Here is a 19,988-nt window from a genome sequence, read left to right as displayed (position 1 = left end):
AAGTAAGAAAAGAAGAGAAATTTTGGAAGAATGGCAGCCCACACGTATTATTTAGCATGGGAGCCAACAGAGGGTGTTGGCAACCGTAGCTTCTCCTGCAGGCTTGGAATGGGAGGGCGTTCATGATGGTGCATTCGTGTGGTGTCGGATTAATCCAAATTTTTTTCCTCCTTAAATGTTTATTGCAAAAACAGAAATAGTGTGTACATGGGACATAAAGAAGGATACAGAGCTTTGATTTGTGCAAAATCACGTATTTGCATATACATCAGTGCTTCTCATAGAATGACAGTTTAACTGTAGCGGGGGGGGGGTCTCGTGCAGCCGATATTGACTGTCAGCTATATACAGCGTGCTAGCGTCGAAAAACCCAGGTGTTTTCTAACATTAACTTAGCTGTCCTTATTAGCTAGGCTCCTTACATGCTTGCTAATAACTTTTTTTAAGCTGGGTCCCTCACTGTTCATGAGGGAGAGAGTGAGAGGGACAAGCAAGGGGATGTGCTGCGCGAACACGCTACGGCGCTCTTCAATCAAATACAATTTTAAATAGGCCTAGAAAAAAAATTGAAAATGAATCTGTGACGGTGAGCGTTGATATTGTGGTGGGCCGCCACAAGTAAATGAACGTATGGGAAACACAGCATATTTTGCTGTTAGTTTGCTGTCCATGTAAAGTGAACTACATGTCTGCATGTTGTTTATGTGATCTGATAATGCTAATTCAACACATCTTTGTAGTAGCGTCCATGTTAATTCCACATTCAGACTTAAGAGCACATGAACCCCCCCCCCCCCACACACACACACACACACACACACACACACAGAAAAAGAGTCTCATATGAGCTCTGGAGGAGGATAATTCCCTCTGCACTCAGGGCAATGTGGAATTACCTACTTTGGGCACCATAGTTATTTCATCAAATGATTCATGAACTCATATTTTAGTCATGAGATTACTTCCATACCTAAGGCTATACCTAGCTGAAGTGGAAGTGTTGATAAATCTGTGCCGTCCAACTTTCACGTGGCATACTCTGGTTTTTCAGCCTTGATGTTCACCTCGATATTGCTCAGTCTTTTCCTTCCGTTTGCCTGATTTCTCATATGGGTCATTGCAATACCAGATCTTCTGCTGCCACTGATAGTCTCTAGTGAAACCTCAAGTTGGATGACCTGCTTGATTGTTGTTATGGAAGAAAAGCAACGTTATGATCTTCTGTGTGTTAGAAGTCTTTTGCACTTATGACAACGCCTAACCTCATGATGTCAAGTTGCACTATAGAGCAATCTTTGTATGTCGTCATTTTGAACTGCTAGGTGGCAGCAAAGATTTGGAGCTAAACTCAAAATGTATGCCGATTTCACAAGGGATAAAGAGATAACGGCATTCATTTTTTGAACGTCCACACATTACACACAGGATTTTGAGTTTGGACAGCATATGGTGCATCTTTGTCAGAGTATGTGACCTTCTGCATTGTTGCCTTCCTATTGTGTGTTTGTGTGTCCATGTGTGTTCTGTAATCTGTCAATCGCTCCCACGGAGTGAGTTTGTTTAGTAGAACTGTGACCAGTATTTAGCCCACTATCCTTCTCTCATCTCTCCCTCTGCTGCTCGTGTCATTTTATTTCCCAGCTCCCCACTGGCCGACTAACAAAAGAATATGGAAAAGCCGTCGTTTTCATCCATTCCCTGTCCTTTATGTTCTCTCAGTCATTGATTTTTCATTGTGTGTGTCTGTGAATGACTGGGTGTGTGTGTCTGTGTACACATGTGCATGCTAACTGTTCTGTGTGTTTCTGTCTGTAGGAAACCAGAGGATCTGTCCAGGGAGGTGATTCAGATCCAGCAGAGAGAAATTGCTCTGAAAGAGCAGAACTACACACTCAACAGCCGGTAACACACACTTCTTCACACATACACAAAATCCCTCTCTCTACCTTCAGACCCCTTTCTCTCATTCAGTCTGCCTGCATGCCTCTCTCTCCATGTATCTATTAGAGCATATCTCTGAGAAGTCCTTAATTGTCACAAAGTTAATTAAACTGGTCCTGATTCTGATAGCACTCCTGACAGTAACCACTGGTGTGTGTGTGTGTGTATGTGTGAGAGATCGTGATTGAGAGAGAGAGGGAATTCACTAATTAAAGTTGTCCTGTTTAGGCAGAGGTGATGTCTGTAGGGAGGGCTGCATGCATGCTCTGGTATATTCATGCTGCAGCTTAGGCCAGCTAAGAAAGCTTTTATTAGCTAACAAACTTCTCTTCTGCCGAGTGTGTTGGGCTCATTATGAAATATTGAAATGGTGAAGGGAGCGTGTTGGTGTAATTATTGTCCTCTGGTATAATTATTGTCCTATTGACCTGGCTCAAATCACTGCTGCAAATAATTTCTGGACAGTAGTCTAGGAATTAGTTGGTGTCAGTCAGGTAAGCTAAGGAGAATTATTCTAAATTGGCTATGAATTGCTTTTCTCACACTGTCTGAACAGTCAGTGCTAATCAACCTGTTTCTCTCTTCCCCCGACCCCTCCTCTCCTCTCTATTATTAACACACACACTTTTGCTTTCCACCTATTCATTTATCCTGGTCCGTCAGTTTAAGGAGTGTGGAGCGTTCAATGGCCGAGCTCCGTGCGGAGATGTCTCAGCAGCGCAGCAAGACCCTGGAGGAGCAGAAGAAGAGGGAGACACAGGACTCTCTTGTCCGTCGACTTCAGAAGAGAGTACTGTTATTAACCAAGGTGCCAGGACAATCAATGACACACAAAAACAAGTCCATAAATACAGACACATTAGCAACCATTCAGCCACTCATGACACAACAACGTTTCCAGTATCACAAATGCCATAATTTAACTTTAAACAACAAAGTAGGCACTTGAATCTTACAGCCTGCACAGAATTCTTTATCTCCCCTTCTGCCCCTCTCTCTCTCTGATTGGCCCGTGAATGTCATGTGTCTCCTCTCCTGTTTGTCTTGCTTCCCCCCTGCTCTGCAGTTCCTGACTAGACCTCCCTGTGATATCGATTTCTCCGTGTGTGTAATTCCCTAGGTCAACATGCTTAGTCTCTTAGTACATAAATCACACACACACACACACCACCATAACTAAGCAGGGCTACAGACATGCTGAAGATAAGGCTTGACCGTGTTCAACCATTTGCAGTCTACCAAGCAGTCAGAGGTTGTGAATAATTGTTGTTTATCATCCAGTCACAATGTATTTACAAATGATCCATTGCAGTTGTTGTTGAATACTTGGCTTTTTTAAAAACGTAGATCCTTTTATTTATTTAGGGATGGTTTGCTGAACAATTTGGTTCTATCCAATAAATCCAGACTGAAACAGGATTTTTAAGACCAATACCAATTTTAATCTTTGAGGATTTTAAAATCTGATGATATTATATTTCACCCACCCACTAGTGCTTCAGCCTTCTCTGGGGTCACTCACAGAAACAGGGGTCCACCAACCCTAAGGGTCCCTCATACGGTTTACACACTGGACACGCCTCCGACAATCTCACGGCAAGCCATCCTAGCACTGCCACCATATGTGACGGAGGGGCAAGAGCAGTCACCCCACCTGGATTTGAACCCAGGTCTACAGGGCACCAAACATGCAACTTGACCGCAACACCAAAGAGCCAGAGCAGTCACAGCGCATACTCAACCGTAGTGACGGTGATCCATCACACTGCAGTTAGCTCATATTAGCACGCCAGCTTATCGGTCAGACTATATTAATAAGTCTAATATTCATAAAGTTATATTAAGCTTAATGAGTATATTAATAGCTTTCTGTTCTTCAGTTCTTTCTTTTTATCTGTTTTCTTAATCTGTATAATTCCAAAAAGAAAACAACATGAATGTAATGGATGGTTTGGTATTGTAGAGCTGCAACAAATCAGTATTTTTATTATCATAATGTAAGATCAACAAAAGATCTATATATCTTCTGGAAAAGATCTATATATCTGGAAAAGATCTATATATCTTCTATATATCCATCTGGGTGGTGATGGCGCATAGATAAGATTGATTGCCTTTGGTGTGTGCAACCTCCGACATGTATAGCAATTGTAAAGTCGCTTTAGATAAAAGCGTCAGCTAAATGAATTAATGTAATGTAATCTTAAGGCCTGTGTCCACCAAAGTGTTTTTTACTGAGGCCAGTGTCTATTTTTTTCCCAATTAATTGCAATGGGAGCGCCGCGTTTTTACAACATGCTGAAAACGGCAGCAGTGCGATGAGGCGCTGAGCGTCTTTTCCGCACTGAAGTTTTTTTTTTTTTTTTTTTTTTTTTTCAAGTTGCCGAGAGTTGAAAAATGTTAAACATTGGGGATAATGCAGCGCTCGTCACTGTCACTTTTTACACAGCTGTCCTGTCACAGTACAGGGGGGGTAGGACAAACACCACACCGAGCCATCTCAGCTTTTGATCGAAACACATTTCCTCGCCCGCAAAATCTCATGAACCCACGAATGGCGAGTCCCTTCCCTCGCTCTACATGTTTCAGCCTTCTCTTCATGCAGAGCAAGGGCCAGAGCAAGTAGGCCTACGTACTTTGTGTTGACATTTTTACATTCAGTGAAATTAGGTAGCCTACTACTACAGCACCTCACCTACAGGTAAATGTATCATAGCAACCACAGCGACTCGAAACACCCCCTGCTGCGCCTCCAGAGCGCACCCTAGCGCTCCCTGCTAGGCGTTTTCAGAACAGCAGCTGGCGTTTTCAGCTGGTAAAAAATGCTTTGGTGGACACGGGCCCTTAAAGCTAATCATTGAGCTTGAAGATCTACAGATCTCAATTTCCCCCTTCCACCTGTGGGAAGGACTGTACCCATACTGGCTTACAAGTCAATGATCATTAAGTGCCTTACTCAGCTGTACCTTGACAGCAGTTGTTAAGGAAGTGGAGAGGACGACAATCTGATGTTTTGTTTCTCATATACTTTTTGGGGACAGACTCGCTGACCCATTAGAGGCGCAGTCACATTTTCACGCACTAGATAAAACAGTTGACATAAAAGCAATTTAAAAAAAAAAATAGATGATGAAAACAGTAATGATAGTTTTATCACTCTGTCCTCCTGCTCCCTGTTTGTTTGTGTGTTTCTTAAAATGAGTTTTTATCAGAGAAGAGCCGACAGATTTTTGATTAAGATTGAGTGAATTTCATTACACGTTAATGGACCATAAATAGCCAAAGGGCCTGCTGGTTAGGATTGGCAGCAAACACATACACACTGACCTCTAAATGTGTTTGTACCTTTTTGTATTTACTTCTGTTCAGTCTTTCCTTCTGTCGTCGTCGTCTTCTTCTTCCTTCCTTTTCAAGTTTTCTTACAGGATGCATTAGGCAGTTGTGTAATGTTGCATGACAAATGATGCCGCTTCGGTGCCAAAACAAATAAAGTTGAATTAAGGATGATATCATAGTGTTTTTAAATGAACCATACACAGTCATCTTTAAATGGATTATGTTGGTTTTGATCTGGCTAATCACAGGCTGAATCTGATTAGGGTAATCATGGTTTGTTTTCAAATACTAGCCTATGAGCTAATCTGACAGGGCAATTGTAGCCCAATATTCATAGAATTTTACATGCAAGAAAGACAGCACTGCCTACTAATCAACATGGTATTTACTGCTGGTATTTATTACCTGACTTCAACCTGAATAGCCTATGCTTCTCTAAATTAGCCTCGGTAATAATAGACTTGAGCTTTCAGTGACCCTCAAAATTCAAGGAAGGTCTTAAGCAGCCTGGCTCTTCGTGAGATGTTCATTAAAAGCCTGATTGCCACAAAATGCCGCCTGCTTTGCTTTATAATGCGGAGCGGACCATCGCAGTGAAGGGAGGGGAGGAGACGCATAATTTTAATAGTCTTGACTGACAGTGAATTTGCATTGATAAACAGGCTGTTTGCCAGTTTTTAAACAGATGACATTGTTCTCACTCATCATGTTGCTTGGCAACCAGTACATATTTACTATGTAAGACATAAATAGAATGTAGTAATCATTCATTACTGTTGCAAGCTAAAATGTTGTAGCAGGTAATATTTTCAGATGTTTCAGTTTTTTGATAATTAACATTTATTACTAAATGGTAATGGTTTCTAGTGTCACAAATACTTAAGCAGTGGCTGATAACATTGCTGATTCGTAAGATATGTTACATTGACTCATTAACAGCATTGATAAATAATACTAATATTCTTCTTACTTATTACTAATAATTATTTCAAATTGATCAGTTTTGTCCACTGGCAGCAGTTTAGCAGACTGCAGAATGTACTTTTCCTTTCTCTTCAAACATCCTGGGTCAATTGAACATATATTGAAAAGTAGAGGATGACTGTTCTGGCATGAAATACATTTTTTGACACATACACAGTAAATGTCTACATGACTAGACAGAAATGGACCATTGGGTTGGAAAGTGTAATGATTTAGAGGCAATTAAAGGGCTCATGCTGCATATCTTGAATTTCTAATAGGTCCTATAAATTGCTTACTTCTCTTTCTATAAATTTTTGTTTGTGTTTCTGGGGAACCATACCAAAAATATGCATGTTTTTATGTGTGAGTATAAACATGCGCACTCAAAACATCAAGCATACAGACACGCTCTGACAGAGACTTGTAAGCTATTTGGAGACAGCGTGTCAGTCTGAGTGACATTTGAGAAGACGTTGACTTAAGGATGTTTTTTATCCTCCCTTCTTTAAGAGAAGCAACTCCTTGGTGTTTTGATTTACTGGACAGAGTACAGTGAGGATATGTCTTTCATTGCAGAATTATAGAGGGAAAAAATAATTTGAATTTTTAAATTCTCAGATAAGAGAGATGAGGGAGCATAAAATTATATGCTTCATTTGCATAGACATTTCTCTGTCATGACTCTGGTTTGTTCTTTATCCTTTTGTCGACATTTGTCTTTGATTTGATTATTCTATGAGGGAAAATGCAAATGAGCACGACCATAACCCTAAGCTTCTCTTGTCACAGCTTGGATGAGAAAGGTGCATTTGCCTCATACTTTGTTCCTCATTTACAAAGGCATTTGCTTGTCATATTAATACACCAATCATGCGCAAATCAGAAAACAATCAAGGAGCTTTGATATTCTCAATTTATTCAGCCTCATGCACACACACATTACATATCCGATAGCACAAAAATATGTAATGTTATGCCTTTCTTCTTCGTTGGCTACATGGAAATGTGTTAAGTATACAGCAGGATGATGTTATATTGTTATATGTGTGTTACAGGAACGTGATGGAATGCGTGCCATTCTAGAGTCCTATGATAGCGAGCTGGCGCCCACTGAGTACTCTCCTCAACTCAGCAAACGACTCAGGGAGGCAGAGGACGTGCTGCAGAAGACACAGAACCATAATGTAGAGATAGAGGTGTGTGTGTGTGTGTGTGTGTGTGTGTGTGTGCGCACATACAGAAGTACCATACTTGCACTTATAGTATCCTGCTTTAGCTAGCCAAGTTTATTGTTTGTGCTTAGTGGATAAATTGACAGATATCTGCACTGAACTGAACTGGCAACAAAATGGAGATGGCTCACTGTAACAAAACCGAGTGAACTGCACACTTTGCATAATATATGACTGCTCCTTCTTCTGCTCCGCTCACGTGCTCTGTTTCTGTTAATACTGCATATCTGTAGGATAAGAACAGAAAGTCATTTTTCAGTTTTTGTATTTTTTATCTGTAACTTTTTTCTTTGTTCTGTCCTTCAATTCAGGCTCAGCTAACCAAAGCACAGGAAGAGACCGGGACTCTGAAACTGCAGCTGCAAACAGTAAGTATACATGTACACACATGCATGTTATTGGTATCGTTTATTTTTTATGTGACATACAGTCGAAACACATTGTTTTTTACATTGTTGAACATGGCTGTCTAAATAATTTGTATTTGTACCCCACCAAAACAGAAAAACAAGAGACAAGGATGCAGAGTTGAAATGGAAAACACTTTGCCCTAATGCCTCTGTAACTGACGTGGTGACTAACACCATTTTTTTTCCAGTGTGCCAAACAATGAAGTTGGTTCTGTAGTCCTTCTTAAAGCAACACTCATATTTAGCAGCCGGATTTATGTTTACGGTTCAGGTACAGTGGTTTTCTTGTGTTGAGTAACGTCTCCCACCTTTTTATATCCTGACTGAAGTGGCACTAATTGACAGGTACTACTAATATAGGAATTGTGCTGGGGCATCTCATCGACGAAATCGGTTACGGAAATACGTGGATTTGTATAACATGCGTAGCAAGTGCACCCGGTCCAAGCAGGGATTCCCCCAGAGAACAAGCTGCAGCTGAAAAAACTCACCTACAACTACAGCTAGTCTAAAGTTTGGGAGTCTTTTAAACGAAAGCTGAAGTCATGTAGGCTTAAAGCGAAATCATCCAGGAGTGCTTTGTCAAGACAAGCATGATATATCAGGATACTATAACATGTTTCTGTTAGAAGTCTCTTAACATTGATTTTCTAAATATTTCTTCATTGCCCCCATGTTCAAAGTAATTTCTGCACAACTGCTGTTATGGTAACGTAACTTTATACCATGTGTCAAACTAATGTTTTGCAGTTTCAAATATTTTCTATTTACTTTAATGGCCATGCATTAGTGAGAAAATGGCTTAAACTATTGTTATAGATGTCGTTTTAGTTATTTCTCTTGCCTCACACTGATGCAAAAATATATTTGCCACTGACTATTTTACTGCAGACGAACAGTGGTGGAGTAGTAGTAGTAGTAGTAGTAATTATAATAATAATATACTTTTTAATAATATTGTTATTATAATTAATAATATCATAACACAGCTGTGACTAGGAACAGTGACAATAATAATAAAAAAATCATTGTTATAATAAATAATGTAGGTGCAGCCCTATATAGGAACCTCTTTTTTGCTTTATTACTTGAAGTAATTTGTTGTTAGGTAGCACTAAAAAGGTATCTATGTAATCTATGAATTTTGCCAGATTAAATGGGCCATTTCATCTGTTTAATTTGCTGTATGTATTTGTCAATTTGTATTTGGGGTGTTTGGAACTTACAGAAAAGTAGGGCTGAACGATTTGGAGAAAAACATCTAATTGCAATTTTTCTGCCGGATATTGCAATCTCGATTCGATTTTTAATTTATTTTTTTAGTTTAGCTAAAGTTATATTTATAAAGTTATATTCACTGCCACTCTATTTTTGATGGAAGCCGCATCAAGCAGCACAGAGAACTGGGCAGGAAGTCAGAGAGAATCCGGTCTGTTTTCAAAATAAAATACCCTGTGCAGACTCCCTATCGTATATCAACAATAAATACAGTTAAGACAGACAAAAAAAGAAACAATTCAACTATGTAGCCTACCTAGCCATGCAATCGCAGAAAGCAAGGGCAACTGAACAAATCAACAAAATCTGAACAAGTCAGCAAAATCAGGCAGGCAAAACACTCTTATTCTGAAATGCTCCATGTGGGATATGTATCCTGTGGAGAGCAGCACAAAACCAGCTCACAGAGAGCTATTATCTGTAGTTGAAGCACACAAAATGAGAAATTAACAACAGAGGGCTAAACGCTCCGCTGCTGAAACACTTTAGTGTGAGGTGACACCGGACAACAACGCCTGCCTGTATCTGCTCACCTGACGCCATCATCTCACGTTTTCCTCCAGTTTCGTTTGTTGTTGTAAAATGTACACACCCTGTGCTCTGATTGGTGAGTAGGACTGAAACAGATGGCGCTTGTGATTGGTTAACAAGTCTGTCACACAAGGATGACAACGGAATGAATTCTGCATGACTGTCAGATGCGTTGTATAATTAACCTACATGTTAATAGCCGTCTTCACGATTAGCTAATTGTGTTCTTTCAAATTGCAGTTTCGATTTGAAAATGATTAATCGTTCGGCCCTACGGTTTAAATTGGAATAAAGGTTAGAGTTGGCAGGTGTGATCTGAACTCTCTTATAGTCTCTGTGGCTCTGTCTTTTATGTCTTAACTTGTTCTATAATATCTATCTTCTTTCATGGCTCCTTGTTGCTGAGGAAACATCAACATAGCCATGGCAATGAGTATTGACGCGTGAAATCCACCTGTCTGGTATAGCAGTAATTACTAATCCGTCTTGGAAAGGCTGGAAGTGAGGATGAGCTGAGACACAGACAGATGCTGTCAAAAAAAGAGAAAAATGGGTGTGTAAATGGAAATGAGGGATAATTGCAGAGAGGGGAACGATATCAGAGAGAAACTAACTAAGACACAGACAGACTAAACACAAGTATTAAGGAGAAAAAGATTGGGACATTGTAGAAAGAAAAATGAGTCTGTGGACTAATGGTGTATAAAGGATAAATCTGATGTCTGTCTCGAAAAGATAGCAGCACACTGGAATAGAGTCCTCAGGATTTATCTGTAGCCAAAAGGTTTCTGCCAGACACACACCAAAGGTGGTCTGATGTTAGTGCACCAGGCCCATTTATTTCTCTGTCCGTCCCAGGTGGAGCTGGAGTTGGAGTCTCTGAAGAAGCAGCAGGCCTCTGCTACTGACAGCGATTCTGTACTAAGCAAAGAAGAGGTCAGCATACTCAGGTAGTTAGCACACACACCCTGTTGCAAAGACCAATTCAAAACCAGGGACATGAAAGATTTATGCATATACAGAGGGTGGATTAACTCAGCCAGACCTCACATGCCTTATCTGTGAGCAGAGCGGTATCTCTAGGATTAAACTATTGAGTTACAATGTGCACAGTTGTTATTATTCTTGGTAGATATTGATAAACAAGTAAGTTGGTGTGTGCATACATTTTTCAGACAGAAAATTGAAGATTTAGAGGCAGAGCGGCAGCGTCTGGAGGAGCAGAACAACATTCTGGAGATGAGACTGGAGAGACACAACCTACAGGTAGGCACCGAGACTTCCCTCCAACTGTTTTCTGTGATGAATTTACTCGTCTGGCACAAAGGAACCAATTTAATAACCCCAATGGCAGCAGCCTTGCCTGTATGACATTTCAGATTGATTTATACAAACGCTTCCCATCTCTGACAGTTTTTCAAGCACAATTGGACCCAGGTGTGATTCCTGCACTGTTCAATGGAAGTTGTAGAACCTCTGGCTGATTGAAAGTCCTCCTTTATTGGTTGAAGGGATTAAAATTGACAGAGCAGTGTGGGGAGGGTAGATATCATTAAAAGAAATGTAGACCTTCCCGAGTGCTGGGAATGGCTGAAACTGGCTGAAATTAAATAAATCCTGGTTGGTGGCCACTGTAGCATTACTCACTCACACAAACACACATGCATGACTGTGTGCATCCATCTTTGATCTTGCAAAGTTACTTAACTAACTCCCTCTGTTATACCTGATCCCTTAACCTTTTAGATTGGCGCGTGTGTGTGTGTGTGTGTGTGTGTGTGTGTGTGTGTGTCTCATTTCAGTCAGGTCCTCTAACTCCCCTGAGTCATACCGTGCCAAACTAAGCCTACCAGGGCACTTTAATGAAACGTGTGTGGGCAAGCGTGTTGGTTCCATTTAGCCGTGGGGTGAATGAAATCCATGTGTTTTCAAGCATGACCACCACTTTTAAGGCAATTGACAACCGAGTGTGCGTAGGTGTGTGTGTGTGTGTGTGTGTGTGTGTGTGTGTCTGCACAGGTTTCAAGGTTGTGCAGTCTATGGATCAGTTCTTAGGCGTTAATTCTTATGACTCCTCCATGGTCTAATGCACAGCAAGAGACCTCTACATCAGACCGAGTGAAGAGACGAGTGACTGAATGGAAAAGCACTTGAAAGGAGAAATGAATGGCTAAATGAGTAGGCGTGAATGACTTACAGAATTGAATGCTTCAATAAATTGACAATGGGATTTTTCATTATATCAACTTGCATGTCAGATTTTTGTGGCCTAACCCATCATTTCTACCCTGTCTGACTAGTGTGACTGTCAACCAGATCAGATTACCAGTGAGACTGCCTTTTCATAGACTCAAGCTCAATCATTCCCACCAGTAATCTGTCAGGAGGCACTCCTGAGAAAGTTAGATTTTCATATAGCTGTATTTTAGGTAGAGCCTGACCGATATGGGTTTTTGGGGGCCGATGCCGATATTATAGTGAAAAAGAGCCAATTTATGAGCCGATATTTAGATTTTGAGAATGATTTGAATAGTAAGCCTCTTTACTGTATAAACTACACTTAGAACAGGCCGATATTGAAAGCTGGTATGTCTGTGGTCTATAAAACCTTTTCCTAAATGGATTATGTTAATAAAATAGAATACAGTCTCAAAAAGTGAACATGTAAACAATTTCACATCAATAAATATTTGCTGCTGGAAGGTGTAACTTTTTCAGCCATCTGTAAACAGAGAGAGTGAGAGAGAATAAGCATGTGTATTTCACTTTACACAAAATCTGTAGCACACCTAGTTCATCCCTTTACCAGCACTCTTTAATTCTAACCAAATCTACAAGAAACCATTTCTCATCATCGGTATAATTCATGCGGTCTATGATACAGTGAGCTGCTGTTGAATGTCTACAACAAGGACTTGCAACTTTCATTTAACTGTAACTATAACCAGCACGTTACAGCTCTGACTACAGCGTTTCACATCTACAACATCACAAAAAGAGGAGCTACAGGAAGCCGTGTTAGATTCTTGTTCAGCTCACGTTTATTTACATGTCCGCTCTGGTTTAATCATTTCAGACACGCTGACTAACTGCAGACAGGCGGCTCGTGGATATATTTAGAATACATCAGAAACTATAGTTTAAAGGCTCATTACCCAGGGTTTTTCCTGGCTCAGAATGGGACTTGGCGGGTATACTTGGAATGGGACTGAGGGGTGACTTGGCGCGAGAGTAAACATGATCAGTATGCGTACAGTAAAGGCAATGAGTTACCTTATGACCGAAATCTATACATTTTCTTGTTATTTCTGACATTTGATAAACAATATATATCCACAACTTGGAGGAGTAAAGGTATAATAGTAAAGTAATATGTTAGTATAATAATATATTTACAGGTTATACTTGATTTGGATTATCTGCCTACAGATAGTTTTTTAGTTGAGATTCACCTTTTTTCACAAATAAAACCTATCTCTGTTAGCCTACACCACTGTGGTTAAGGTTTTATTAGTGCTAATGTTTGTGTATTTATTATAATTTCAGATAACGGTATAGGCTACTATAGCTTACTATTAGTAGCCTAATATTAATTCCAGTTGGACAAAACAGTTACATTTTGTGGGTTGTTGTTGTTACAAAAAAAATGCTCTACAAGGTGGTTAGTCTCATTTGTTTATGCAGAGTACTAACTTGACAATAATAAAAACCATGCATACAGAACAATGAGTTCAACATTACGAAAGTGCGTTGTAGTGCCTTTTTTAATGTCCCGCCTACTCCAGGCTGTGATTGGTCGGTTCACGAAAAGTAACTAAATAACGGCACGCTTCAAGTATAAACAGCTCTTATATTGTGAGAAATAACAGGAAGTCATCACTCCCAGCAGTATTTGATAGGGACAGTACATATATTGCAGCAATGCATTTATTGTGAATTGTCCCCATATATAATTGCACATACATTTGAATATTTATATATGCTTATTTGCATTTTACATCAGATTCATTGATATTGATTCAACTTCTAATATTTTGTTTTTGTATACATTTTATTCATCTACCACATGATTGTACACTCTTTCTGATGACAAAATGTGCTTAAATTTTAAAACACAGAATTCAGAAAATTTTAAATAGAAAACAGAATTGGGGGGAAAGTAAAATTGAATCTCACACTCACACAGCTCACACTTGCTGTGTTTATGGTGCCCTCTGAAAACGACAGTGGTCATGGCATGGATGGATGGTTGGATAGCTAGATGGATAAATAGATGTCAGTGTTGTTACCATCATGATTTCAATGCCAGCAACTTAATCTCATCATTTTGTAAAATATATTAGTCATTTTAATTACAAATTTACTTTATTTATCTCACAGTTTCCCATTTCTGACTACAACGATTTAGGCAACATGGTCTCAAACAAAATTGCACTTCCAGTAAACTAAAGGGCCGTAAAACATAAATTAAAAGTATTTTTGGGTACATCTTTGAAAGCAGAAGGCTTATGTATAGGAAGGAGCAGAACAGCAAAGCTTTGATCTTTTATTTTCAGAACTGTGGATTCTCTATTTATTCTAAACATTCATTATTGACGATGACAGACATGTAAACCTATTACGTCCTGTGGACCAGATTTTTCTCCACCGCCTACTTGGTTGTTCAGAATATTAAGTGTAGAGCCTTTTTGAATAGGTTCTGTGTGTTACCAATTGTCATTTGGTGACAGAGAGGAGCAAAACATAAACTTGACAAATTATTGGTTAGTTGGCTAAAACCATGACGATAGATCAGTAGGCTAAAACTGCAACTGTAGATGTAGTCGAGAAGTGTGCTGGATGATTGTTTCATTGAGTTTAATTTTAACGGTGGTTTTAAGGATATTTGCATCAAATTTGTCTGACAAGACCATCACCAAGAACCTGAAGCATTCAATTAAGTTTTAATAAGAATATTAACGTTATTTGCAGGCAGGTTTGCAGAAGAGCTATTCTGTTCTCCTCCTTGTTTGTTCGGTCTTATCTGTTTTCTTTCTAGTGAGAATTTATGTTTATTAGCACTTGGAAGCAAATGTCATCTCCATCATGGCTTCAACAAGTACAGTAAATTTAACTGACAATGACAACGTCTTGTTTTTATCAGATTTTATTTCTTGCATTGCAGACCGTAGCAGCAATAATGGTAGACTTAACACTGCTGTACGTTTGGCTCTTGCTGTCATGCTAGTGTCTAGACAGAGATAATTGTTGCCATTGCAAGAGATTGCATCAATGTAGTCTCTGTTTTACATGGGCATGCCCAATTTCATAATAGTCAGCTACATTAATGTTTAGACATCATTTTCAGATTTTCCAAGACATAGTACTAGATGAAAAAGCTAATCATATTTTGTCTTTAGTATGGCATGCTTGTTGCCTTGTTTTCTTAAGCTGTGCTGTTGCTGTCGTATTGGTGGCCGTTAATATACCTGGGCAGCCTGCCCAAATAAAGTCTATATGTGGGGGAAACACACAGTATTGTTCCAAATAGTGTAAAGCTGAAGTTGAAAATAGCCAAATCTTTAAATAAGTAATGCTTGTTGCATACTGTAAATGTTTTTTCCCCCAAAAGTTAAGCTCAGATTGATGATGATGATATTGGTGGTGAAAAACGGTGTTGCAAGTGAAAGTTATGATGAAGTACATTTAATTGAACATGAAAGTACTTTTTGCTTTTGTTTCAAGACTTCCAAAGGAGAAAAACTGCTAGAAAAGTTTTAGAATACTCATGGAAGTTTTCCCATTACAACCTTTTTAAAGCTGTAATCAGTAATTGCTTGACCTTATGAATTACATCTTTAACTTGTTATGCAGATAAATATTTAAGTAATAAAACAGAGAAAACCCGTCCGTTCATTGGCAACAACTACAACATGCAACTGGGTGTCCAATTACCAGCCCAAAGACACAAGAAAGGTCACTCTAACACTTCAGGGTGAGATGGTTCAACTTGACCAACCTGTCTGATTAATAGGATGACTTATTACATGTTCCATTTGTTCCAGGGGGAATTTCCTTCATTGTACTTGTTTCCATATTGAAAAGGTGTTTAGCTAAGAAGGTAGAGGAGAGAGACCATTCTGCTCAGTCTTCCATGTATGATGCTGCTGCTCTGCAGACCTTTGCCTTCATGTTTTCTAGGCACAACGTCCGCTTACTCTTGCTTATCCATAAACACCCAAATGCGCAGGGGGACGGCAGGGGGGTCGTTTATAAGGGCAGCCGCCCCCCCAAAACAATGGTAGGGGAAACACTGTAGTGTGGATGCTGTTGCACATTTACTACTACTCCTTACCTCTATCCTGAGCTTTCAGGCTCCAGTTGGCTTATGACTACTTTCTACCAGGAACCTGGTGACCTCCCTGTTGTTATTTAAGAGACTTTCTATCAGGAGATCTTTGCTGCAGTTAGCTAGCTAGTCATCCTCAAATTTTACCCATACAGGAAAACCCACTGAAGTGTAACCTCCACCTAGATTCATCCATGGTTCCATCATTGCCTTTAGGGCATGAAATGAGCATGCTGTGATGAATGAGTGGTTGCTGAGCAGGTAAGCAACCGCTCTGCATTCATCATAGCATAGTCATTTCACAGAACGCCACATTAGGATTTCTGCTTGTTTGATTATTTTTTAATTGACATCACACTGTTATCAAGTAGCAATTGTCAGAAGCTTACTTCTTGAGGTACAATGCTCAGAGATCATTCAGTTTTCTTTTGTAGCACTAACAACATTAAATGTTTTTAAATTTATGTTATGGGATCCTGAAGGGAAAACCATATATTGCAACTAGGTTTGATAACAGGTATTGTAGGAATAAGAAATGACCTGTAGCTCTATTGCATTCCTTCAAAAAGTCAACAAAGAACTAAAAACTATCATAAAAATGGGGAAAATGGATCATGTTCACTGCAAACAACCTTCATATATAGATCTTATTATATCCGTGGACATTAAGACAGTAGAGTAGTAAATGTACACTCTACTTGGCTCTTCCGATTGAACAGATCTTTTGATTGTTGTAATTAAAAATTGGCAAAAATTGTATTTAGTAACTCATCAGCTACATATCTTTCAGAAATTGTGTCCATGGATACTGGATTGTTACTCTGGATAATCCAGCAGTTTAAATGAGAAGTTGACAGTTAAGTGTCTGCATTATCAAGAACTACCAGGACACTCCTTAGATTTTGTATTTGCTCATTTTCTACATGGATTTCCAGCGGTTTGAGCTCCACAAATGAAATTCCAACCACCACCATTCTATTGGGGTACTATCAGAAATATCAGAGATACATTTCTGAACATGTGTTGCAGATGCCAGTAGGGCTAAGTGACTATTGTTTTTTTTTTGTAAGTTTGGCTGAGCTGATGCATCTATAATTTCTGCAGGACAGGTATAGATACTTTGTAAAAGATACTGACTTCACCCATACAGGAAAACCCACTGAAGTGTAACCTCCACCTAGATTCATCCATGGTTCCATCATTGCCTTTAGGGCATGAAATGCTATTCAAAAATAGCCAATCTGTTTTTGTTAATGTAAATGCTCCGTATTTGTATAGCGTCTTTCTAGTCTTTTTGACCACTCAAAGCGCTTTTACACTACATCTGCATTCACCAGTCAAACACATTCATACACTGAGCCTAAGTGCTCAAACAGAAACTTACATTCACGCACATTCTGGCAGAACAGCCGCCAAGGACACTTGTAGCAACATGCAGCTGGGGGAGCCGGGGAAACAGCCAACCCGCTCTACCTCCTGAGCCACAGACACACCACCCAATGTGACTCAAAGGAAGAGGTTTCCTTTTTCACTGTCTCTGCATTCAACCTCACTTTATCAGTTTCACGTGGTTTGAGTGTGTGTATGTGTGCTTCGAAGTTATTTTTTGATAGTACCCTTCTGCTCTCACACTCATGCACGCTCACTCACCATTAGTGTGTCACCTGTTCCATCAGTGACTCATGTGTCCCCTGTGGTCAATGCTGTTTTTAGTATATAAGTGAATGTTTCAGAGCAATCTGCTCAGCTGTGTTAAAACAGACATCCTTCCCTGGACTTCGATGCCCCCTCCCTCTGATACTGTCTCTCTCTCTGTCTCACGCTCTTGATCTCCTGCTCTGTTGCTCTTTTTTAAAACAGAGTCTGCTCCCTGATGTTAGATGTGTTGTTATTGTTGTTCTATGAATAAGATATATGTAGCCTCGGGCACTTAGAATGGCACTCCACCTTGCTGCACTGTAAATACTGTGTGGAAGAGTAGGCTGTATATATGCATGTAAACACACACACACAAACACAAAATAGGCCAACTGAAATACTGTAATATTAAGCAGTTTGCCAACATCCACTTTGAAACGTAGACAATTTGGCATTTTTCTGTTGTTGCAGCAGTGAACTAAATTAGAAATTATAAACAGGTAGTGCACCACATTCCCCTTCTTTTCTCAAATGCAGACATGCATGTTTAGTGAAAGGTAATTAATTATACCTTTCTCCATTGCATAGATGATCATCAATGTTTGAAATGTCTTTTTATTGCAGTGGATCATACTTATTCACTGGATTACTTTTTTGTCTGTCACACCCTTTTTCTGCACAGAAGATAAAATGGATGAAGACAAGAAGATGGCCTTTTTCCATTTTCTCACTTCAGTTTGATGAGAGTTCAACCAATTAAAAACTGATTATTCTATTTCTTGGCTTACTCTGAAAGTGATGTGCTTTAATGCCAAAAAGAAATACGTTTCCTTTGTTTTTGCTGTTTAACAGTCAATTAATTCTTTGCCCCTCGGCTCAGTCCAGTCATCCAAAAAGTAAAATATGAATTCCACGGCCAAATCATTCAAATTTTCTTTAGCTTGACCTAATTGTAAGGAAGTATGTTTGAAAGAGTTTTCACTGTTTGACAGCATGCATTTTGAGCACTTTAGAGCTTAAAAACCAGCACAGAAACAATAGTAATCTACATATCTGTCTCACACTATCTGGCTCTCCCTCCCATTTTCTCTCGCTATTCATCATAATACACATACAGATGCAACTCCATATACAGATGTAGAACTTCAAAACATTTATGTTGGAAGAAACTAAGCCAGGACTTTATTTAGCTGTGACGTGTGTTTCCAGTCCAGTTGAAACTGTTTTGATATAAATACACACATTCTCTGTTCCTCATTTTGGAAAGCTCAAACCCTCTGTTCCTTTTAAATTATACAAAGCGTTATTTATAAGCGTGCGAGACCTTTTCCCTCCATCCATGCTACTTTTCTCCTATGCTGAAGGCAATGATGCCCAACCGCCTTTGTTTACACCGTGTTCTTTTCTATGTCCTTTGCTGTTTCCCATCTTCATATCCCCTTTCTCCTTGTCTGCCTCTTGCTTTCCCCCACGCCTGTAGTTTATTTGGCAACCTTCGCCCTGGGGACATATGGAATCTAATTTAGCCAGTAATCAAGAGCTCAGATTGTTGTGTGTGTGGAGGCTTTGTGTGTGTTTTCCTGTTTGTGTGTCTCCTTATATTGGCATTAAGCTAAGATAGACTCTTCTCATTTACCCAGACCTCATAGAGTCAGAAGAAAACAAAGTAACACAAGAAGGAAATCACGTTTTCAGGAGACATCATTCCCATTTTTGGTTTAGTATTAGCTTCTCATTCTCTGTGTTTACTCCTGTTGCCAACATCAATCTGTATTTATCACTCAGTGTATGATATATAATGTTTTGTTAGTCAGTTTGAAAGATCCAGTGCTACTGTTAAATCTTGTTGAACTGTAGTAAAATATAATAATGGCATCAAGATATAAAGAAAAATGTACTAAAACTGTTCTGTTGCCAGTGTTTTAGTTTCAGAAACTTCAGAGTTTATGAAACATTGAGTAAAACAATTGTATTGCCTATAGTGTTGCATTGTAGTATGTATATATAATTTATATATATTTTTTAACTTGATCTGAGGTTAAAGCACAACAGCACATTAATAGTGTGAACTAATTTTAGTGAGCTAAGAGTTAGTCTGCGCTATGTTGCGCTATGCTGCATACAGGGAATCAGTGAGGGGTATTCTGCTGCTGTGGGCAAAGACTAACACACTGGGAAATAAAGCAGGTAGGAAGGCTGATGCTCATAACTTCACTGTATGCTCCTGTATGGCCTCTCTAGTGAGGATTTTGGCAGGCTAGGTAAAGCAGAGCAGTCATAGGTTACACAAAATAAATAACTTTAGACCCAGAAAAAGGGAAATAAAAT

At 39.3% G+C, this 19,988-nt stretch overlaps 1 protein-coding gene across 2 annotated transcripts in view; it reads left to right on the top strand.

The window, feature by feature from the left end:
- Window positions 1-19,988, top strand: part of mad1l1 (mitotic arrest deficient 1 like 1) — a 65,546-nt gene that overhangs the window by 11,773 nt on the left and 33,785 nt on the right. For both annotated transcript variants that reach the window (XM_038712883.1, XM_038712885.1), the window contains exons 10-15: window positions 1,816-1,902; window positions 2,605-2,749; window positions 7,299-7,439; window positions 7,787-7,843; window positions 10,553-10,644; window positions 10,870-10,960. In XM_038712883.1, coding sequence (XP_038568811.1) covers window positions 1,816-1,902; window positions 2,605-2,749; window positions 7,299-7,439; window positions 7,787-7,843; window positions 10,553-10,644; window positions 10,870-10,960 — 613 coding nt within the window. The remainder of the gene's footprint in view (window positions 1-1,815; window positions 1,903-2,604; window positions 2,750-7,298; window positions 7,440-7,786; window positions 7,844-10,552; window positions 10,645-10,869; window positions 10,961-19,988) is intronic.

The sequence above is a fragment of the Micropterus salmoides genome, unplaced genomic scaffold (assembly GCF_014851395.1).
Source record: "Micropterus salmoides isolate LMB-PRFRI ecotype aquatic unplaced genomic scaffold, ASM1485139v1 Ms_hic_scaffold_12, whole genome shotgun sequence".
NCBI lineage: Eukaryota > Metazoa > Chordata > Actinopteri > Centrarchiformes > Centrarchidae > Micropterus > Micropterus salmoides.
This window is presented reverse-complemented; position numbering and strand designations above follow the sequence as displayed.